This window comes from Melozone crissalis, unplaced genomic scaffold (genome assembly GCF_028551555.1).
Source record: "Melozone crissalis strain CALT ecotype California unplaced genomic scaffold, PUWL_Pcris_2 ptg000039l_1, whole genome shotgun sequence".
NCBI classification, from domain to species: Eukaryota; Metazoa; Chordata; class Aves; order Passeriformes; family Passerellidae; genus Melozone; species Melozone crissalis.
This window is the reverse complement of record NW_026535817.1, coordinates 4,268,208-4,292,366: the sequence shown is the minus strand read 5'-3', so window position 1 is coordinate 4,292,366 and position 24,159 is coordinate 4,268,208. Positions and strand designations below refer to the sequence as shown.

Below are 24,159 nucleotides of genomic sequence, written 5' to 3'. Positions count from 1 at the left end.
AAAACGCGCCTGTAGTTCATTGGGATGCGCGGACGGAGCCGCTGCTGTGTGATGGATTAGTGATGGGGTTAGAGCAGGAGGTGCACGTCCCTGCTCTGTGCTGCTGTTCAAATAAAATAACATTTGGGGGGAAACCCTCCACAGGAATTATAAGTATTGTATTATTTTAAGTTATTCATTCGGTAGCCTTAGGGACGTGGATCTCTCAGCCGGTACCGGAGCGTTTCCCTTGGATTCCTCTGGTTATCCCTGAGGGAATATCCCACTCCAGGGATATCCGCCCCACCACCCTGAGCACCCAATTATGACAGGCAGTATTCCTCCTTTTCCTCACGGTCTCCTGTTGCACCAGCGGAAATTCCAAAATGGAAATAGGAAAACACCGGCGCAGGCTCGCCGTGCTTTAAATTGGCCGGAGCTGCAAACCCCGCACGGGTAAATAAATGACGGAAAGTTGCGCTATCCCCACTGTGGAACACACCGAGGGGCGGGGAAGGGGAATGGAACAACAACAACAACCCCGGCAAGTTTCCCTTTGTTTACTTTTTTTTTTTTTTTTTTTTCCAAAAAAGCTCCACTGGAAAGGAAAGTTGGTGGCGGCTGGGTGGAAAATCCCTCTCCAAGGAGCGGGGCTTGTTGACGTTTACCCGGGTGCGTGTGTGTGCGTGCCAGGGACGAGCGGCGATCCAGCGGCCGCGGCGGGGGAACCATCACCCGGGGAGGGGAGAGAGGCAGGGGAGGAGGCAGGGAAGGGGGGAAGGAAGCGGGGATTGAGGGAAGGAAGGAGGGATGGAGGAAAGGAGGGAAGGAAGGAGGGAGGGAAGCGGGCAGGGAAGGAGGGAAGCGGGCAGGGAGCTCTGAGGCGCTGAGGCGGCCGGCGCGCGCCCTGCCCGCCCAGCCCGCGCGCAGCGCGGCTCGGCCCCGCCCCGCCGTGACGCAGCGCGACGCGGCCAATGGGACACCGCCCCCGGGGGCGGTGCTGGGCGCCCATTGGTTGGCAGGAGCCGGGCGCTGCGCAAAAACAGCGGAGCGGAGCGCTGCCCGCTCAGAAACTGCTGGCAGAGATCGCGGCAGCCGCGCCGGGAGCGGAGCCGGGACGGGAGCGCAGCGGCGGCACCGCACACACAGACACGGGCTAGGCGAGAAAGCAGCAAGAGAGGAGGAAAAAAAAAAAAAAAATCCCCACCGCGATCGGCACCGCCGTAAAAGCAGAGTGATGATGATCGTACTCGTAGCAATAAGAGAAGAAAAGACCTTTGACAGAGAAGAGAGAAATCTAAAATCTTTAAATTAAAAAGAAAAAAAAAAAAGGAAATACCAGGGACATCGGGGAATGAAAGTTTTGGGTAGCTAAGCTGCTCTTTGCCTTTTTTTTTTATTCTTTTTTTATATGTATATGAAATCTTTTTGCGGGTAATTTTTTTTTTTTTTTTTTTTTAATTTCGCGGTTTTCTGCCTTTTCCTTGCATCCAAAGAGGGCATGCCCACCGGCTGTTCCAGCAGCATCTACCCTCCAACTCCCACCAGGAAGACAAACCGAGGACAATCTTGAAATACAAAAATTTCCTCCTTGGAATTTGCTGCTGCTACTGCTGCTGTCTCCGCCGCCACTGCTGCTGCCGCGGTGCAGTGCCAAGACTCTCGGAATAAATAAAAGAGGGCTACAGTGTGTGTCTCTAGCTACAGCCGGCTAATAGCTATTTTAGTTGACCGGCACATCTCGAAGATCACAGATGAAGCGGGGACGCCTGTCTTCTTCGTTTGCTCAGCGTGTGAAACAATAATCCCCGTAACAAAAAGGAGGGAGATGGGGGAGAAAAAAAATCCTAACATGAATCAGAAGAAATAGTACCTAGCACCCCCCAGCCCCCCCAAACCAACCTCTCCCCCTCCCCTTCCCCCGATCCCACTCTCTCTCTCTCTCTCTCTCTCTCTCTCTCTGCACACGCTTGCAGGCGCGGGCACGCGCGCGCGCGCACACCCAGACACACAGACGCGCGCACCCAGACACACAGACACGCACACACACTGTACTGTGTATTTTCGGAGGAGGAGGTGGCTTTTGGAAGAGGAGGCAGCGGTGGTGTCGGGGAGGGGGGAATCTCTTTCCCCGTCTGGAGATGGTTGTGCTATTCCTCTTTGCCTTGCTCTGGATGCTGGAGGGGGCTTTTTGCCAGCTCCATTACACGGTGCAGGAAGAGCAGGAGCATGGCACGTTCGTGGGGAATATCGCCGAGGACCTGGGCTTGGACATTACAAAACTTTCGGCTCGGCGCTTCCAGACGGCGCCCAACTCCCGCAGCCCTTACCTGGAGCTTAACCTAGAGACCGGGGTGCTCTACGTGAACGAGAAGATCGACCGCGAGCAGATCTGCAAGCAGAGTCCCTCCTGCCTGCTGCACCTGGAGGTCTTCCTGGAGAACCCCCTGGAGCTGTTCCGCGTGGAGATCGAGGTGCTGGACATCAACGACAACCCGCCCTCCTTCCCGGAGCCCGACCTGACCGTGGAGATCTCGGAGAGCGCCACGCCGGGCACCCGCTTCCCGCTGGAGAGCGCCTTCGACCCCGACGTGGGCACCAACTCGCTGCGCACCTACGAGATCACCCCCAACAGCTACTTCTCCCTCGACGTGCAGACCCAGGGCGACGGGAACCGCTTCGCCGAGCTGGTGCTGGACCAGCCGCTGGACCGGGAGCAGCAGGCGGTGCACCGCTACGTGCTGACGGCGGTGGACGGCGGGCAGCCCCAGCAGCGCACCGGCACCGCCCTGCTCACCGTCAGGGTGCTGGACTCCAACGACAACGTGCCCGCCTTCGAGCAGCCCGTGTACACCGTGTCGCTGCCGGAGAACTCGCCGCCGGGCACGCTGGTGCTGCAGCTGAACGCCACGGACCCCGACGAGGGGCAGAACGGCGAGATCATCTACTCCTTCAGCAGCCACATCTCGGCCCGCGCCCGGGAGCTCTTCGGCATCGCGCCGCGCACCGGGCGCCTGGAGGTGAGCGGCGAGCTGGACTACGAGGAGAGCAGCGTGTACCAGGTGTACGTGCAAGCCAAGGACCTGGGGCCCAACGCCGTGCCCGCGCACTGCAAGGTGCTGGTGCGGGTGCTGGACGCCAACGACAACGCGCCCGAGATCAGCTTCTCCACCGTGAAGGAGGCGGTGAGCGAGGCGGCGGCGCCGGGCACCGTGGTGGCCCTGTTCAGCGTGTCGGACCGCGACTCGGAGGAGAACGGGCAGGTGCAGTGCGAGCTGCTGCAGGGCGACGCGCCCTTCCGCCTCAAGAGCTCCTTCAAGAACTACTACACCATCGTCACCGAGGGGCCGCTGGACCGCGAGCAGCCGGGCGGCGACGCCTACACGCTGACCGTGGTGGCCCGGGACCGCGGCGAGCCGCCGCTCAGCACCAGCAAGTCCATCCAGGTGCGGGTGAGCGACGTGAACGACAACGCGCCGCGCTTCAGCCAGCCCGTGTACCAGGTGTACGTGAGCGAGAACAACGTGCCCGGCGCCTACATCTACGCCGTGAGCGCCACCGACCGCGACCAGGGCGCCAACGCCCGCCTCGCCTACTCCATCCTGGAGAGCCAGATCCAGGGCATGTCCGTCTTCACCTACGTCTCCATCAACTCCGAGAACGGCTTCCTCTACGCCCTGCGCTCCTTCGACTACGAGCAGCTCAAAGAGTTCAGCTTCCAGGTGGAGGCCCGCGACGCGGGCGAGGAGCCGCAGCCGCTGGCCGGCAACGCCACCGTGCACATCATCGTGGTGGACCAGAACGACAACGCGCCCGCCATCGTCAGCCCCGTGCCCGGCCGCAACGGGACCCCGGCGCGGGAGGCGCTGCCCCGCGGCGCCGAGCCGGGATACCTGGTCAGCCGGGTGGCGGCCGTGGACGCCGACGACGGCGAGAACGCCCGCCTCACCTACAGCATCGCGCGGGGCAACGAGGCCGGGCTCTTCCGCATGGACTGGCGCTCCGGGGAGCTGCGCACGGCGCGCAGGGTGCCGGCCAAGCGCGACCCGCAGCGCCCCTACGAGCTGGTGATCGAGGTGCGCGACCACGGGCAGCCGCCGCTCTCCTCCACGGCCGCCGTGCAGGTGGTGCTGGTGGACGGCGCGGGAGAGCGCCCCGGGGGCGGCGGCGGCCCGGCCGCGGGCACCGGCGCGGGGGGAGGCTCCGGGGGCTCCGGCGAGCATCGCCCCAGCCGCTCCGGCGGGGATAACTCGCTGGACCTCACGCTCATCCTCATCATCGCCCTGGGCTCCGTCTCCTTCATCTTCCTGCTGGCCATGATCGTGCTGGCGGTGCGCTGCCAGAAGGAGAAGAAGCTCAATATCTACACCTGCCTGGCCAGCGACTGCTGCCTGGGCTGCTGCTGCTGCTGCCCCTGCTGCAGCCGGCAGGCGCGGGCCCGCAAGAAGAAGCTCAGCAAGTCGGACATCATGCTGGTGCAGAGCTCCAACGTGCCCAGCAACCCCGCGCAGGTGCCGGTGGAGGAGTCGGGCAGCTTCGGCTCGCACCACCACAACCAGAACTACTGCTACCAAGTCTGCCTCACCCCCGAGTCCGCCAAGACCGACCTGATGTTCCTCAAGCCCTGCAGCCCCTCTCGCAGCACCGACGCCGAGCACAACCCCTGCGGGGCCATCGTCACCGGCTACGCCGACCAGCAGCCCGACATCATCTCCAACGGGAGCATTTTGTCCAGCGAGGTAAGCACCGGCACCCCCCCAGCCCGCGCAGACTTCATCCCCGAGCATCCTTCCCCAAGCTCCCGCTCCTCCTCCTCTCCCGTCGCGAAGGGCGTTTTGCATTCCTAATCCTGCTTGTTTCTCCTTTAATCCGTCCGCTGTCTCTCCCCGCTTTGCCCTCTCATCTTTGGAGGATTTTAGCGACGGGCGGGGGTCTCAGAGGCGATTGTGGGGTAGAAACGCACACACAACACACGCATACCGCTGGCTGCCTCCCGCTCGGGCTGAGCAGCTGTTGCAGCCAAGCGTGTTCCCCCTGAGTCCCCCTCGCACCCCCTCCGGTGCCTCTGAAGGAATCTGGGCAGCATCGGGACGCAGAGATGCCCCCGAGGCTGCGGGAGCTGCGAGTGGATTGCCGGTGGGTTGGGAGATGAAGGGGGGGGGGGGGGGGGGGGGGTTACAGCTCTTTGCAGCATCTCCCCGCTTGACAAGGCTGGAGTGACGTGGGGTGTAAGCACAGGATGCTCTGAAGGAAGGCTTTAAAGCCGTGTGGTTTTCAGTCCTGAAATCTTTTCATGTGCGAGTAAAGCTTTGGGGGAAACCCCCTGTGGCACTGTGACAAACACTGTAGTTAGCGGGAGCTTTAATTAATTTGTGAATTAGGAGTTTTGACTTTTCTTGACTCTGTCTACACAGCTCTTTATAACCTCAAAGTTTGCAAAGAGCAGCAAGAAAGAGTTTCTGTAAAATTGTGCGCCGAGACTTAATGTCCCCTGCAGTCTTGTGTTGCCTGGTGTGAAGAGTATTTTTACTAAAGCATTTACCATGCCATATCACTCCCCCATTAATCATTTCGTGCTGGGTTTGCTCGTATATTGTCAGCACCTCTCTGCCTGTGCACTAGTGAAAACCTCACTTTCTCTCCCACCCTGAAACCTGAGTGCTGTCCAGTCTCTCAAAGGTGGTTTGAATGGTGTATTCTAAGGCATTTAAGTTCTGCAGTGAAATTTCTAATATTGGTTTGTAGTACTGCCCTTGCTTCAAAATGTCTATTAAACTCTTGACTCTTGCTGCCTTTTTAATGACTTGAGGGTATCTCAAAGTATGTTTTCTTTTTTCCTTATGGTGCAATACCAGTGCCATCTAAGCAGTCCACAACTCTAGAAATAGTTATGCTAATTTTTTGTGGGAGTCCTTGTGATGCTCAACAGTGTGCACTGTGAGAAAACGTCAGTCTTGTCTCAAAACCTCCAGAAAAAATCCCCTTGTGCCTTCCCATCTGTGTGACTAAGAGCTGATTCTTTCCCCCCTTACATTCTAGAAACAGATCTTGCAGGCCTGCTTGCAACTAAGCATTGCCATTTATGGTGACTATGGTGAACTGCTCCCTTGCATATTTCCTGCTGCTGGTTACAGAAATATCAAGAGTTACAATGTCTCCCAATAATTTGCTTTCTCCTAGACCAAGCATCAGCGTGCTGAGCTCAGTTATCTAGTTGACAGACCCCGAAGAGTAAACAGGTAGGAGCTCTGCAGCCTTGCTTTCCTCATGCATGCTTTAGCAGGTCTGGGTGCTGTGCAGAAATGTATTTACTACAAGGTGTAACTGGGTAGTAAAGCACTGGGAAGTCGAATGGATGTGGATGCATCAAATAAAGTTCGAATCAAGGCTTTTTTAAACTGGTTTCCCAGCTGACTGAGAAGAGAACAAAATCTCGGTTTGCACGAGTGTAGAACGTGCTTCAAATACTTAATAACGCGCTTCTGTAGGGTCTCCCAGCAAACATTGTCTCACTGAGCTAAAGTTCAGCTAACCAGCTTAAGGAAATGCTACCAAATTACTTCTACAGACCTCAGGAGGGGCAACAACCCTTGCTGGCCCTTGCAAGGTCTGAAAACTGCTCGCTTTGCTCGGGGTGGGCAGGGCACCTCGGTGGAATTCCTGCGGAAGGGATGGTGGTGGGGGGGGGAATGCAGCGCCGTGTTTGGCCATGTGATGGCGGAAGAATGTTTTACGAGCTCCTCTTTCCGCGTTCATCCTAATGCAAAGGTGTTTCTGTGTCTAGTTCTGCATTCCAGGAAGCAGACATAGTGAGCTCTAAGGACAGTGGTCATGGAGACAGTGAGCAAGGAGACAGTGATCATGATGCCACTAATCGAGGTCAATCCTCTGGTAAGTCTGATAAGAGAATGGGAATATTGGATCTTTAAGTAGGGAGACTAGAAGGAGCAGTTACTTATATATAATACAAGAGAGACATAAATCTTGTATTATATTTATATAATACAAGGTGAGCATATTTATCTTTTGGGAGGCTGGGTTTACATCAGCTTGCTGCTACAGCTGCCTGGACAAGGAGGCAGTTTTGAACCTCTTTTGGTCACAGGGCAGAATTTATTTTATTCGTGTGGTTAGGGATGGGAATTGGTGTGTTATACTGCATCATTCACTGTAGCATGACTTCCTGCACATTAAAGCAAAGTTACTGGTACATTTGATAGTACACTTTCTCCTATGGCAGATTTAGAGAATCTCAAAGCATTAAGCAGCTCTGTTTAGTAGGCACTTCAGCTGGCACAGCAGTGAGAAGTGAAGGAGGAGTTCCCAAGGGAAAGAATGAACCCAGTGATTGAATGACAGCCAGACTGTGAGGGTTTCTTTTCCAGGAGATCAGTGGAGACACGTTGGGTGCTCTGAATGTGTAATACCTTCGAATTTTGGAGGATTGTCTGTTAATTCAAATTGAGGCACCATATAGTGCAAGTGGTCTCCATGTTAATAAGATATTAAATACAATTTTCCTGACAGAGGAAAGAAAGGCTTTACAAGCCTATGAATCACTTAGGAAATACACACATTGCAGTGTTATGCCCATATGTAGGGCTTGCTGTCTCAGTTCCCATACTGTCAGTTTGCCTCTGAAAGGAACATTTGTTCAGAGCCTGTGCATTAGAATTCACACTCACCCTCTCACTGCATTTTAGCTACAAATGCTGGGCTTTCTTTCCTACCACAGCCTCCCCAGGTCTGGTACATCTTTGTGCAACACAGTGCTGCCTTTCCCCTTGTTTCCTTTGTGCTCTGTCACGTATAAAGGTTTGCTACAACCGTGTCATACAAAAACACTGTCAATTCTGCTTTTTTTTATTCCCCCCACCCCTGCAGCAGGGCAGGGAACCCAGTGCTGTCACAGCAGTGCTGCCTCACCCTTCTGCTCTGTTAATGGCCCCTATTTTCTTGCTGCTGCAGTCACTGTGCCCTTAAGGATGGGAAACCCAGGCACCAGGGGAAGAGGAGGCTGCCACAGGGCCTCTTTCTATTGCTGCAAGTCATTAATATGCAGACCTAATGAGACTTGAGAAGAGCCAAGAGTCTCTCTGGAGCTCCCTGCTCCTTGCAGGGCTTCATGCTAAGTGAACAGAGTGTCTATTTTGTGTCTGGGAACCTGACAACAAACCAGGTCTTGCCAGAAGTTTACATCTGAACACAGAGCCTCTTTCATTTTTGGCCTATATATGGCGTATGATTTATTATTGTTCGAAAAAGCCGTGTATTTAGCCTCCCCCCAGCCTTTCTTTTGCACTGTTTCTGATGCAGCAATCAGGGCTACTGAGTTATAAAAAGCTCTCTCTCCTTCTGCCCTCCCTGCATTCCTTTTTTTTTTTTTATTTTTTCCTCCTCTTTTACGCATTTTACTGCAGCAGTCATCTCCATGAACATTTCAATCAGCTTAGCCCCTCAACATAATGAACCATAATAACCAAACAGGAGAGAAAAGAATAAACATCTGCAGAAGGGGCTGGCTTTGACTGATGGTGGGAATATAATCACGTAGTTGCACATCAACCGAAAGCTATTTTCTTTTAGATGCATTCTGTGCTGGTATTGTTGTGCCTCTGTTCTTTATGCTTTCCCTCCATTTTAAAAGTAGACTATGAATACTTGTCATGTTTGGCATTGATCCTTAGTGGGGTAAATTCTTCTTTACTTACATTTTATCAAATAGTGGAGAAAAACTGTTCTGTACTTTTAAATAATTTCAAATCATTTAAGAATCTGATGTGATCTGTGAACTTCTGTATCTTCAGTGGTGATCACATAGTCAGTAATGAAAGCTGACAATTAGGCTTGGTCTACTCACAATTAGTAGTTTGAACTGAAAACTCAGAATACACCAATTTCATATATTGCCTCTGAGATTTGAGAATAATTTGCATGCACCATTTTTTAATGCTAGTCCCAGATAGATATTTCAATACCCATCTCTGTGGAAACTGCTTTAATCTTCTTCACACATATTATCTACTTTTCCTGTATGTTTTAGGCTGAATCATGCTGCCTAAATGCAAAGAGTGTGCCCTTTTACCTCGGTGATGACAAGATATTTTGACATAAATCTTCACTCTTGCTATGAGCTTTTGAGGATGAATTTTACGGGGAAAAAAGGAGCATAAATCTTGTTTGATCTCAAATGACTACAGGAAGTATAGAGGGAATGCCTTCTCAATTGCATTGGTCATTCTGATGCTCTATAATAAATGATTTCTAAATTACTGAAGGAAAACACATTGATTGATAGCGTGGCAGCAGTTTGGGCTGTCTTATTTTTTCCCCAAGATGTTACCTGACACTATGCAGCATCATATTTGTTTTCAAAAGCACCTGAAAATATTTAGCAGGTAATTCACACTGGCAGGCAAAACTCATTCCCCAGCAGTTTTAGTCAGCAGCAAAACATCATTTTGCTGTTCAGCACAGGACCTCTGTCACTGGTGGGCAGTCCTGGGGCACACAGGTAGCTATTCTGTAGCAGTCCATTGCTATCCAAACTGTGGTGCCATGGTCAGTTATTAATTGGGAAGGAAAACATGTGGGATGAAAACCCATCACGCTGCCACAGCTTTATCTTGTAGAATTTAGTGAAAAATCTGAACTCTGCTGCTCTACGTATCCTAAAATGTTTTCTTGGATTTTGATATTGGATCATAGTTTGTCTTTTCACAAAATAAGTTTTCTTGAAAGTGATGTAATCATGGTTTAAATGTGCTGAAATGCATGTAAGGGATTCATATTTTTCCCATTAAAGTAACATATAAATGCCTCATAATTATCCACATTCTTACCTGCCTTTACACTGAGGAAGTACTAAAATACTGGCATCTGCTTTTGCCAGGACAGAGATGCTCAAGATCCAGATTTTTTGTGGATTGAATAGTTATTTCATTGACTGGGTTAATAATCTGAGCTTTTTGAAAAAAATGACTTCACAAAGGTGAAGAAGTGCTGGAGGATTTTGGCAAACAGAGGAGAGGTTTCTCAGCCTCTAGGTTCTAATGACCTGTGCTCTTCTTTGAAAATGTTTGAGAGAAAAGCTGCTACTTGTTTTAGAGCAAACACAACTCGCACAACACTTCTACCTCTTACTAACACACTGCATTTCAGCCATGCTCTGTAGGAGTGATTCTCAAGCACGAGGTTAGTTTATTTCCCATGGTTGATTAATTTCTTGGCCTCCCTTGTGAAACTGCCAGCTTGGGTGCCAATTAATGCTCTGCATGTGTGTACATTTAAATTGTATGATTAGACACCTGTCCTGTAAGATTTGGACTCGTGCCATCAATTTATTTCATGTGGTTGCTCACTAGCTAGTTGGCTTTCCCAAGCAGAGTCCTTCAGAGTGTTTTACCCTTTTTATTTCATGGAATTGTCACAGTATCTCAGAGGCACTTCAGGGAGGAATGCCCAAGATGATGAGCCAAGTAGATGCACTGCCTTGTATATCCTGTAAAATGCATTAAAATATCCTGCCTTGTGTATCCTATAAAATGCATTTTTTTGATCTGTTTTTGGGCAGTATACATTGGGGACTGGCTGAAACCTGAAGTTAGGCTTTTCCTGTTGGATTTTATGAAGGGAACTGGTAAGGGTTTAATGCAGAGGCACAGGGTGAAACACTGGCTCACACCTTTTCAGTGCAGATCAGCTGAATGCCAAGAGGGTTCATTATGGCGGAAGAGCTGCAATATTTCAGTGTCCATAAGGAGAAGAGTAAGAGAGGTCAGAAGAAGAATTTCAGTGATAAAGGGACAGAGAAAACCAGTATTTCCTCTGAGCCTATGCAGACTGACAGCTAAATCCTGTTGTGAAGATGACTTGGGCAAAAAGTCTATCTCAGATAAAGTGAGAGTGTACATGAAAATGGCTTAAAAAAGTGCTTTGACTGAAGCTAAGTGCTACTTCTATTTTTTTTTTTAATTTTTTGGGGGAGTTTTTTTCCCCCTCTTCTTCCTTGGCCTGCATGCTTCATAATGTTGGCATCTCAGTGGTCCAGACAGGCCTTTGAAGCTGAGATTTAGAAGAGCTGAATATTCAAGATATTTGAGTCTTTATTCATATTCTGATGCAGATGAAGTCAGTTGTATCCAAGGCAGCACACCAATTGCTTAGCAAGAATCAGTGATAATAACTTTGTTTCTTAAAGTCCGATTCTAAAGTAGATGACTACCCAGTAGGTTAACATCCTTATCCTTATTTACCAATACAAAACATGAATCATGGGAAATGAGATACTTACTCATTGATAATCTGACCAAATGGATAGTTGTTCTGGGAATGGGAGCTCTGAGAAGTTCTGGTTCCCTACATCACACCTATCTCACATTTAACTAGCACAGGAGAAACAGAAATGTCATTTCCAATGAAAAGGCAAGGTTCTGAAAAAAAACTTGCACACATTGGGAAGAAAACCCTCTCAACAATTGTATTGCAACAAATACTTTGTCAGCATTTAAGTTGTATTTTTTATTTTTGTTACATCTTTTACTGAGTAATGCACATGAAAGGGTTCACTTGTTGGTCTTGGTGTATGGCTCTTCTCCCTTAGTTAATTTGAGAAAGGACACATTATTTAAAAATTAATTTAGGCCTAATTTTTTGCCTTGACAAAACAGTCTTTCAAACCAATTAAAACTCACAGAGAAATTTTGATTTTTCTCCTTTCGAAATATGAAAAGGAAACAAATTGAGAACGCGCTTCCAGAATGCAGTGCTGCCAAGTATGTGGTTCAAAGCACCTGAGCTCAGGTACTTCAGACATCAAACCTAAATAACACATTTCCTAGTTTTTGGCAGCTTTTGAGGGAGGGACAGGGGTTTGTTTTCCTTTAAAATCTGCAAATTCAGGGTTGTGGGAGAGTTCATATTGTCCACTGGCCCCTCTGGTAATAAAATAGGAGTGAGCTGGTGGCCTTTGCCATGACTTGTTCTGTGCATGCTGCATTTGGAATAGTGCAATGCTGATCCCTGTCAGAATTTCTGTGCACTGTCCTGTCTGTTTGTATCCACAAAGGACATTTGAAATTCCTCACTCAGAGTCACCTTTAAAATCTCAGTTTGTCTGTGTGTGCAAGGTTGAACAGCATAAGTAAGGGAAAAATCAAAATACAAAGGGTTTTTCTTTAATGTGGATGTGTAATTATGATGGATAGTTTAGTACAGAAGGATCATATATATATATATATATACATAAAACCAGATTTATGAGGGAGAGGAGATGGAGGTGTTAAACTACTGCACATTTTGTTATAAATCAAGAGCATGATTCCTGGGCTATGAAGGAGTTCTCTACTGAGTGTCTCCCTTCTTCACCGTGCTATGTCCTTCCTTCTTGGAAAGCCACAAATAGCCCTTGCTTTTCCCCAACCGTGTGTTAAATGTTTTTCAATTAGAGCCAGAAAATTCTATACCATGACCCACAGGAAAAAGGTGGGGAAGAATAGCCAGCATTCATACCGCAGGCAGTGTAAATTGCATGGCTGCCCAGGGATTTTGAAAATAAGCTGCTAATTTGAATTTCTTTTCTGTCAAAATGCCGAACCCAAGGGCTTGGTTCTGCACCTGTTAAACTCTTAGGGGCTGTTGTGACTGCTTCAGGCTGGAACAATTCCTAACCCTTGCCTCTCTGAACATTTTGTTCCCATTCTAAACAAGCATTTACATTTAGCTATGTGCTCCAGCAGGGTATATTTAAATCCCAATGTATATAATTTGGTTTTTTTTTCTTTTTGAAAGTTCTCCTCTCAAAGAGAGAAAAAGTTTTCAGTACAAGCTCACATTTTATATCCCCTGCATTCATTACTTTGTTTATTAAGAATCCTGATTTATAGTGGCTATAGCATCTCTTTTATAATAAGCTGTTATATAATACTATTCAGTGCACTGCAGTAGACAAGCAGTATTCAAAAGGGGAAAAAAAAATATTTGTATAGAGACATTTTGCAGTTTAGCAGCTGATGTGAGAACAAAATAGTAAAATGGAGGGTAATTTTCCAGGTGGAATAAAGATCCATGAAAGGAAGAAAATGGTATATACTTGAATGTGTACATATAAAACAATATTTTTCTAATCTTTCCCTTCCCATAGACTAAAGAATATAATTTAATATTTACCTTTAAGTTTTTCTTTCTCCTCCTGTCTTTCAGGAAATGTTCAATTAATATGGTCACTGATACACTATCAGCAAAATGGAACTGTAATTATTTTCTTATTAAATGTAGGGCTATTTTTTTTTTATTTGTAGCTTTGCCAAGAAGTCTGCAAATTGAAATAATTTTTTTTTTGTTTATTGTCCTTTAAATCTTTGGAAAGGCAAAACATATTTTTCTTCAGATATTTCAATACATAAGATACACGCACGGTTTTATAAACATTGTTAGATACTAATTTCTTTCTGGGAAGCCTGCATCTAAATATTTCTTTTCAGTCTTTGATAGCTACTACCAGTACAGAATTTACATTTGCACTATTTTTCTCTTTGCCTGATGATCTTCATCTGATTCCTTAAGCAGTTCTGCAGTTCACATTTGCATTCTTCAACAGTTCACTGATCAGAAATTTATTTTCAGGCTTCTGCATGCCAATTATCAAGGCAAGCTTCTAATCGAAACTGGACCTGGCATTGTATATTGCTTAATTTAAAATTAGAAAGTCATTATAAAGTGAGATTTATCTGAGACAAAAACCTTTTATTTCTCATTTCCTCATGATTTTTTTTTTTTCTGTCTAAATGATTGCCTTTCTTACTCAAGCACTTGTTGATAGCTCGTAATCATTGTTCCTTTCTGAGGAGATTGTTTTTTTTGTAGTAGGAGATATTACATAAATATTATTAATATAATTCAAATTAGAGTTCAAAACTGTGGTAGAATTCTTAATACTAATCCTCACACTGGAGATCAAGCTAATCCAGTTCTTTACAATGTTCCCTGGTAAATGAGCTACATTACATGAATCTTATTACAAGAATCAGCTAGGTTGGGAAATCTTTGAAATCATTGAAATCCAACCTGTGCCCTAACACCACCTTGTCAACCAGACCATGGCACTGAGTGCCACATCCCTGAAGTTCAAGGCACATCCTTGAGTCTTTCCTTAAACACCTCCCTGTTCCATTTCTGAGTGGGAATTCCTCCTAATGTCCAACCCAAACCTCCCCTGGCACAGCTTGAGGCTGTGTTCTTTTCTATATTACAGCTGTTCAAATTTTTTTCCTGTTTCTGTTAGAAGTAACGTTATTTTTTTGTAATTCTAATGAAGTGCTTGTAAGTGCAGTGTTTATAACAGATTTAGTTCAGTTTTGATGCACAGCTAAGATGCTCAGCTCTCTTTATAAATACAAGAAAAGGAGATTTTTTTTAGTGTGATGTTGGAGATTGTATTGATTTAACCCAAACAGAATCGAAGCACCACACAGTTGCGTGCTCATTCTCCTGGAATGGGAAGGAGAATCAGAAAAAAGTGAAGTTGTGGGCTGAGATAAGAATAGCTTAATAATTGAAATATAATAATAACAAAATGGAGAAAGAGAGAGGAATTGAAGGCAGAGAAATGATGGACACTACACTTGCTCACCAGGCACTGATTGATGCCCAGCCCTGAGCAGTGGTTGGCCACCTCCCCGTTTATATAGTGGGCATGATGCTCTCTGGTATGGAATAGCCCTTTGAGTAGCTGTCCTGGCCATGCTCCCTCTCAGCTTCTTGTGCATTTCCTCACTGGCAGAGCATGGGACACTGAAATGTCACTGGTTTAGTGTAAGCACTACTGAGCAACTACCAAAAAATTAATGTGTTACCAACATTATTTTCATATTAAATCCAAAACGCAGCACTGTGCCAACCACTAGGGAAAAAATTAACTCTGTCCCACCCAAAAGCAGGACAAACCAACTTGCAGATGCTGGTGTTTATTTTAACTCTGCCTCTGTGATTTCATACGCTATTCCTCTCAAGTATAATCCAATGACTTCGTGACTCTAAGCCAGGAAATATTCCTTTGGAAGGCTGCTCTGAAAGTAGTCAAAAGCAGCATAGCTTGTCATTTGAGATCTTAATAGCATTAAAGGATTTGTAAGCAAACAGTTTGGTGTTGGCATGGATAATTGCTTGCTTATGTAGGGGAAGCATTAACAATTTTTTCAATGGTATCCACAGCCACATCACACTGGACTGCAGTTGCCTTTGTACTGCTAATTACAGTATTTTATTACAGGGTTCTGTCCCATTTCTTGGTTGACTTGATAATAGCAAGGTCTACTGCAGCAGCAATGAAAACTGTCTCTGAAAAAGTGATGTAATGATTGAATAAGCTCTCCTGATCGCTTGAAAGCTCAGTTCCTACTTTGTAACATCTGCTTTTAATATCAATGGGCTCCATCTGTGTACCGATGTACGCACAGATAGTTCTTTTATAGGACTCATTAAGCTTTCATTTCATAGCTGAAATCTGTGATTTCTAAATCCAGACTTTCAATTTCTTTGGTCAGAGACATATTTATGTAGAAACAATTCCTGTGTGTTCTTAAGCAGGTATTTTTCAACCAGTGAACCGCAGACAACAGCCTACAAGCAGAATCGAACCTTGTTCGAATGGGTTCTAAATGGTGGGATTTTATGAGACAGAACCTCTGATGCTGTTCTTCTGGTGGTATTTTTGTGTGTGAGATGTTCTGGCATTTAGTTATTCATGTTATAGGGTGTCTTTGACTTCTGAAGACTGGACAGCTAGGTTTTTTTTGTGTTGTTGTTGAGGAGATGAAACTGGCAGAGGAAGCTCTTACGGCGTTTCTCTTTCCGCTCCTCTTTCCTTGGCGTAATCTCTCTTATCTGTCAGCAGCTGCTCACGATGCCGAAGCTTATATCTGTAGTCTCTTTTCCTTTCATGCTTGCAGGCATGGATCTCTTCTCCAACTGCACAGAGGAATGTAAAGCACTGGGCCACTCGGATCGGTGCTGGATGCCTTCCTTTGTTCCATCCGATGGACGCCAAGCTGCGGATTACCGCAGCAATCTGCACGTACCTGGCATGGACTCCGTTCCAGACACTGAAGTGTTTGAAACACCAGAAGCCCAGCCCGGGGCAGAAAGGTCCTTCTCCACCTTTGGCAAAGAGAAGGCCCTTCACAACAGTCTGGAGAGGAAGGAGTTCGATGGACTGCTGTCTAATACACGAGCGCCTTACAAACCACCATATTTGAGTAAGTACTGCTCAAAAAGCTCTCTGGAAGAGTTCCCTTTGCAGGAGCAAAAATCAGCTCTTTCTGCTTTTCATGCTAGGAATAATACAGGCACAATCTTAGGAATGGGGGGGGGGGGGAGATGGCTTCTATTGGATTCAGGCACCAGTGAAGAAGGCATTGTTCAGTGCTTTTTTTAAAAAAAGACAAAATCTTGCTTTTTTTAGTGTGACATCATTGTCAGCAGCAAAAGTGTCAACAAATATTAGTGGGGGAGTTGTTGTGTTTGCAGGGTTGCCTTGATGAAGGCAGGAATGATGAATCTGGCTCCATGTTCTCAGAAGGCTATTTTATTACTTTATTATACTAAATTATATTAAAGAATACTATACTAGCTATGCTAAAGAATACAGAAAGGATACTTACTCAGTGCTAAAAAGGTAATAATGAAAACTCGTGACTTTTGCTAAAGTCCCAACACAGCTTGGCCCTGATTGGCCAATGAGTCAAAACAACTCACACCAGAATCCAGTGAAACAATCACCTGTGGGTAAACCATCTCCAAATACATTCCACATGAGCACAACACAGGAGAAGCAAATGAGATAAGAATTGTTTTCCTTTTCTCGGAGTCCTTTCAGCTTCCCAGGAGAAAAATCCTGGGCAAAGCAATTTTTTCAGAGAATGTGAATGCCACAGGGGAGTCGCTCAGTTTTGTTTTCTGATGCTGGATTATTTCCAAAATTTTCTTCAGTAGATGGTTTAAACATTGGTGTTGCCAGGCTAACGTTTTCTAAGACTAGAGTTGAATTGAGAGAGCTTCTGGGATCTTCTGTCTATAATTGAGAAGTATCTTGTGAATAAACAGTATGTATATTATTTTGAAGTAGATGTTTACATAGTTTGGAAGGGATAGCCCTCAGTCTGATCATCTTTCAGCCTACATAGTATTGACTCTTGTCAGTGCTCCTCTGTGCCTTCTGTCTCATTCCAAAATCTCCCCTCTTTCTTTAGTCACCTTTTGACTATGGTTATGTGGCATGAAACAGTGTGATAGATCTCAGAGACCTTCATAATTCCTTTTGGAGTCTGAGCCAGCTGTAGAACCCTTGAATAGCACTTTGATCTAATATGTCTTTTTCATTCTATTGGATGCATTCTGTGTTTTATTAGAGACTGTAATTTCCTTGACTTTGAGAATTTATGATGTTTATCTCACCCAAATAAGCCAAAGGCATTAACACTGCAATATTGACCCTGTTTTAAAGCAACAGATATCTTTTAGGATAGTAGATTGGGGGTAAAAGAGAAAAGAATCTCTCTGAATGGTATTAATTTATTTATTTTCCTGAAGCATTTAGTTGTTCTGTGGGGTGGTGTGCTGGCAGTCCTGAGATGTGAAGATCTTTGGTACAGATCATTCTTAGCACAGTTCTCCCTTCTAAATTGGCTGTCCTGGTATTTTCATTCGTTTAGGAGAGGTCTTTTTACCACTCTTCTCTTTAGATTCACTTTACTGACAACTTTAAATTTGGCTATCAGTTCTGATCTGTGAAGGCCCTTCCTAAAAACCTGTCCTGAGACAATCAGCTCATTTTGTGGCTGAATTACTTATTTTGGGCTAAGATGTCATGTGCCAATCATCCAGTCATATTCTAAAGACCGGTGTGAAATTTCAGTATGGCCTAACAAATTTCAGTCTTTGCTGAACTGATCTTTCATGGTTTATTTCTACAAAATATTCTTCAGCACTAAGGCACAATCTAGCAGCACTGATTTCATCACTGTGACCTCAGTTAAAAATCTAATTTTAATGTAACAAGTTTGGTAGCATCTTTAGATGGTTCTGGTGCAGGATGGATGTTGCAGTGATGATTGTTATCTGGTGACACCACAGTGGTGCTTCTGCTCTGGTATGTTCTAGGCCTGGGAGTTTAATTTCAAATAGCAGTGACATACTTCTTGTATTGATAGTTTGGGGATTTTAAATTTTGTTACACTAGCATAAGTAGTTTTGTTGAACAATGTCTTTACATAGAGGCATTGATCTACATCTTGCACTTTCCTGGCACAAAGGCATAAACAATTGGAAGTAAAATATCAGAAGTAACGAATATAAATGAGTGTTATTACATAATCCACGCTTGAGAATCCAGATTTAGTTTTGCTTTTTTTTCTTGAACCTCAAAACTAAAATTTCTATAAAGCAAGAGTAATGCTTCTCTGGTTTATTTTCGCTTATTTTGGTGAGGGTCTTTTTTTGGTTTTGTGTTTTTTTTTTCTTTTTCTGTGTTTTAGCTTATAATTTTATAGCAAAGAACAGGAACAACAAAAACAAAGTGAGCACTAGTTGTAGAAATGAGTAAATGATTTATTATTAATAATGTATTAAATGAATGAGGTAAGAAAAGTTTATAAAAGGAAGTTGATTTCGGAAGGAACTTTAGTTGATTCACTGGGTAATTGCACTTAAAAAAATTAAATTCAACTTCTTAGCACAGAAGACCATGTCAAAATCAGTTTGTCTGCAGAATGACTTTTTAAAAGGAATAATCAAAATGTATGAAACAGAACCTTAATATTAAGTAAAAACACTGTACAAAAAGTTGAAGCATGTTTGAAAATGGCCACATGAAAAATGAGCAGCAAAGAATAAAAGGTGTATTGCAGAATGCAAAAACTCTTTGAATTTAAAAGGTGTCTTAAAAAAAAAAAAGATTCTAAACAAATGATCAGAAAAAAGCAGAAATTCAAGCTAGTGACTTTGAGGATAGTAATTAGTGAAAATAAAAGGGACACCTTAGAGCAAAATAGCCAAAGGGATGCAAACAATATAGATAACTTCAAAATACCAGGTGTAGTAAGGTAGGGTAGAATTGGTGAGTCTCTTGAGCTGCAGTTAGTGAGGACAAGGATGTGGCAGAGATTCTAAACTCTTTGTACTTGTATTTACCCAGGGAGGGACAGAGAAAGGCAGGCATAGCACCCATCCCAGGTAACCATTTTAAATAAATGCGTGAAAAATGGAAGAGGATGTTGTTGAAAAAAATTGACTAAAACAGATAGAAAAGAATCAGTTGATTATGTGTTTTGTTAATTTTCAGCTTCTAACAAGAGCTAGTAACCAAAAAATGTCAGGAGTTGTGTTTGTCACTTAAAAATGTGTTAGAAAATATTGTGAATTAGAGACCAATGAGAAGCCTCAACATAGGACATACATTTGTAATTTAGGGGTTTTAGGAACAAGGTAGCTGGCATCTGACCAGGAAAGTGATGCAGGAAGATTGTCAATCTATTAGAATTTTGATAGAGTGAGAATTGATCAATAGAGTGTATTTGAACTGTCAGGAAAAACCCTTTAGCACACCTTCTGTGTATTAGAGGAAGCTCCTAAAATAATCAAGTGTTGTCATAGGTGAAAGCTTTACCAGACTCTGTGCCTAAGAGGAAAAAGTCATGAGGAGAAATGGAACATTTCAGCAAAAGCAGAGTCCCGCCAGGCATTTATACAGAAATCCATGGAGTTAAAAAAAATTAATTATCTAGAAACTGCACCCAGAAAAAGGGGGCAGTGTCTGCAGATGTCATTTTCATGGTGCCACGGGAGTGTGTCTGCTCTGGGATTCCTCCACTGTGTGCATTCAGTGCAGAACCTTCAAAAAGATCAAGAAGGTGGTGCATGTTAGCATGAAAAATTTGAATTCATCCTTAGAAAAAAAAAAAAAAAGACCGTGGAATAGTTCCCTGAGAAGTTTCCCACAATGCACAAAGCCAGCAAGAAGGAAATAAAACACCAGGTTGTAAAAAGGGGAATTGAATTGAAAACACACTGAAAAAAAAAGTGCTACAAAACCCCTACACAGCTCGTGTCACTGTGTTCCTCCAGTCAGTCTATTCATTCCATAGAAACACATGGCACAGCAGCAACAATGCTGGAAATAACTCTGTGCAAAGTCATACCAAAAGCTTGCTGCTAATTAATGTAGGCAAGCTGTGATAGGGATGGGGAGTGAAGGAGGAGTGAGGAAAGTAAACTGTGTGCTTTTGTTTGCTGGGCTCGACAGCAAGGAGCAGCAAGGCAGAGAAACAACTGCAGGGCACCAGGGTCGTGAGCTGATCATCCACATTTGATAATGCACCCTACACATTTGATAAAATACACATAAATCACACACATTTGATAAAATGATACCAATTGGACATAAATTGCAGTAACCTGTTGAACTTGTGCAGCGTGGTTGAAGCTGGAGGCTCCATATAGTGGGGATTTGGATATTAAAGAATTCCCATGTTTTCAATTCTTACCCGTTGAACTTGTGCAGCGTGGTTGAAGCTGGAGGCTCCATACAGTGGGAATTTGGATATTAAAAATTCCCATGTTTTCAATTCTGACTTGTTGAACTTGTGCAGCGTGGTTGAAGCTGGGGGCTCCATACAGTGGGAATTTGGATATTTGGTTCTTTGTGGTTGGAGGTTTAGGGCATTTGGATATTTGGTTCTTTGTGGTTGGAGGTTTAGGGCATTTCACTTGACTTGCTTGGTCAAGTGAAAACAGCAGCTGTTATTACAAATTGTTATGTAGATAAGTATACAAATCTCATATTTTCTTTTTGCTCCATCATGGAATTTTCACTTAAGCCATTGGACTTACTCATGCACCAATTTCCACATAAACATTCATATTCTATGTATTATTCTGAATGAAATGTAATGTAAGTAGATTTCTACGTGCTTAAATAATATATTTTGAAGAATGTTTATTTCTGTAAGTTTTATGTAATTGCTATGAGTAAAAATTACAAAGTTATGATTAGATCAGATTTTTGAAAATAGTTTCCTCATGGAGTGAATCCAGGATTCTCCTAACTGACATATCTTTCTTACTGTGCAACTAACACTTACTACTTGTTGTTCATCCACGTGGTTTGAACAGTGCATTTCTTCAGTGTTCCTAACTGCAGACAGTTAAGGAATTTTCATAATGACTTGAATGTTCATAAAACTTGAAAGAAATTCTGAACTTCACTGGAGAAAATAAAATAAGTGAAATAACACTGGTGAGGAAAATAAAATGTAGCTTTTAAAGAATTCCTCTGTTTTCAATTCTAACCATTTATAGAAATTTTTTTCTTTCAGTGGTGGTTATATTAGCCATTATTTTTATAAATAATATTGCTATAGTTACCAAAACCCCTAATCCAAGATTCAAACTCTGTTGGACCAGATTCTGTAGGAGATATAACAGAGGCTATCTCCACAATGAATACCTTATCGGTCTGATTCTGCTCTATTTATAACACTTTGAACAAGGTCCTGAGATGATGGCAGTGGAAACAGCACCATTAAATCCACCTCAGGAGTATTTTGGTCTGTAACTAACAAGAAATAGCTTTCATTTTTTTTTTAATATAATTTCTGGTTCACTCTAGATGGGCAATGATTTTATAATGCTTTAGAGCTTTCCTGAAGTTTCGTACTGACATTAGCAATAGAATAATTTTTCTTCCTATTAAAAGGTTTGCATTTTTTCCAAATACAAAACCAGTCATAACACCTGAACTTTTTATGTAGAAATGCTTATTTTGCTCTAAAAAAATTACTTTGGCAAAGCTTAATCTCCTTTGAAAGCAGGTTAAAATAAACTACATAAGGGCACAATTTCCTGCATGAAATAACAGTGTTTATACAGGTAATTCTGGAATAATGATTGTGTTCTAGAGTAGCCCCCTTGTTAGGTCTGCAACATTTTCTACACACACTCAGGCATTTTCATCCTCACAGATGAAAAGGTATCATTTTTATAGAAAGTATTGCCACCACCATCAACATATTTCATGGATGAATCAGGATTTTATCATGTTAGGTAGGACACAGAGGATAAAAAAGCTGGGCTCTTCCCCAAAGAGCTGGTGTCTAAGCAAGGTGGATTGGAAAGGGGGAAAGAATCCCTTTCTTCTTGAACAGTTTTTCAATGTTTATGAATTGGACCATCCATTTATTTAAAATAAACTACCACAGTGCTGACACAAAGCACAGTCTAACTTCTAGTTATTATCCACACCCCTGAATTAGATGAGAATAAATGACCTAGAGGAGAAAAATGTTCATGTGTTTATACCAGGACAAAAAGTGCCTCACAATCCTTTGATTATTTTTCAAAGGAATAAAAAAAGTGCATGTAAATATTTATTGTGTATTTTGATCTAGTTGGGATCATAAAGGCCCAATTCTGTATGCCAGGATTTGTAACACAACATTTTCTGCTGATGTCTAACGTAAATATTTGAAAAGATGTTTTAAACAAGAAGTCTTCACTGTCTTGAGAAAACTTTCCAAAAAAAAAAAAAAGAGGGAGAGAGAAATTACACTTGGGTACAAGCAATATGATGGAAGACGTTTCTTTCATTTTTTGTTTAATTACATCTCATTTCTGGAAATTATTTGGGTAGTTTTATCACAGCTGTGATGATGGACATAATTGTTTTCCATTTGCATAAACATCAATAAGAGCTTTTTTGAATGGGACACTTGATTAATTTTTTAAAAAATGAGACCTGCCTGCATTTTTGCTTTTAAAATTAGCCTATGTGATTTCTAATACAGATCAGGTATAAATTTGTGACCAGTCTCATCCCTTCATTAATAGGTTTATAAATTCAATTTGTGATTTTTGCACCCACTTGAAGTAAAAAGGCACAGAAGTAAAACCCAAGAAATTAGCTCCAGTAAATTGGAGTTCTTGGTCTAAGAAGAAAACATCATCATGCTGGATTAAAAAAAGTTGTACAAAACAAAATTTTTGAAACAATTTTTTTTTTATTGGCCTGAATAAACAAGTTACGTGTGCAAGGTAGAAAGTGTTCCTTTGTGAATAATACAGTTTTGTGGCCAAAAGGAGTTAAAACTCTGTGGATATCCTGCCACAGTGAAGCTCCTGACTCATATTCAGGGATTTATCCCTGGGCCAGGCCACAGCTCTGATTTCTGCACACATTTGTGCAAAATTGCTCAGCAGAAACAGAGGATGAGTTGAAGGGCCACCATCTACTAATGCTGAGAGACCTGATGGAATTTTTTGTTTTTCTTTTCTAAAAAGTCTACTAGAGCATTCCCATATTTGCTGTATTTGAAATGCTCAGATTTATTTCCTCATACCTCAAGTTTGCTGCTTCAGATTCATCACCCCTGTTAGGTAAATAAATCTCTTACAAGAAACCTCCTACACCTGAAATAAAACTTCAATGTGTGTGCTAATTAAAATATAATTTAGGGAGAGCAAGACACTGATGTGCTTTTACTCATAATAGTAGGTTCTTTATGATCTTGAGTAAACCACTTCTGATGATTCAACTGCTCAGTGTTTATTGCATAACTTCTGAAAGGTATTTTTTGCTTTCACTCACGACTGGTTCACGTTCTTCTTCTGAATATGTTCCTCTTGCAGCTCCTGCTCGAGGAGAAGAACACTTACAGAGCATTACTGCAGCAATAGAAAGGAAATGGATAGTTCAGAAAGCCAGATTAGAAAGGAATATATAAATACAGCAAAGAAAACTTGGCTGTAGCCCAGTAAAGCCTATGAATTACATTATTTTAATCAATTTTTATGGAAATAATATAAGGAAGTGAAATATGTGTTCTTTTAATTTTAAAGCACAGGTGATAGCTATTAAATAATATTTGCTTCAAGCTGTTTGTGTAACTGTGGTCTTGGAAAAAAATTGTCTGTCACTGTACAAAATACTGATTAAAAATTGTGCCCATCCTTGAGTTTACATAATGTCTTTTATCTTAAATAACTCTAGAGCTCTTTCCAGCTACAGTGCAGGAAAGTAGTTGGAAAAAGTTAGAAAAAATTGGTGAGTTTTGTTTGAAAGAAAATTATACTTTTAATTAGTCTTTAAAATACAGAATTTAAACTGCTTCTTTTCCTCTAATGGCTGTAAAA

The 24,159-nt window shown here is 43.4% G+C and overlaps 1 protein-coding gene across 3 annotated transcripts in view; it reads left to right on the top strand.

Moving 5' to 3' along the window:
- The first annotated feature begins 936 nt into the window (after nucleotides 1–936).
- Nucleotides 937–24,159, top strand: part of PCDH10 (protocadherin 10) — a 34,585-nt gene continuing 11,362 nt past the window's right edge. Inside the window, exons 1-4 of one of the 3 annotated variants that reach the window (XM_054283770.1) lie at nucleotides 937–4,718; nucleotides 6,160–6,218; nucleotides 6,764–6,870; nucleotides 15,903–16,232. In XM_054283770.1, the coding sequence (XP_054139745.1) occupies nucleotides 2,121–4,718; nucleotides 6,160–6,218; nucleotides 6,764–6,870; nucleotides 15,903–16,232 (3,094 nt within the window). In that variant the 5' untranslated portion in view covers nucleotides 937–2,120. The remainder of the gene's footprint in view (nucleotides 4,719–6,159; nucleotides 6,219–6,763; nucleotides 6,871–15,902; nucleotides 16,233–24,159) is intronic. The other 2 variants (XM_054283771.1, XM_054283772.1) reach the window with 2 other exon arrangements.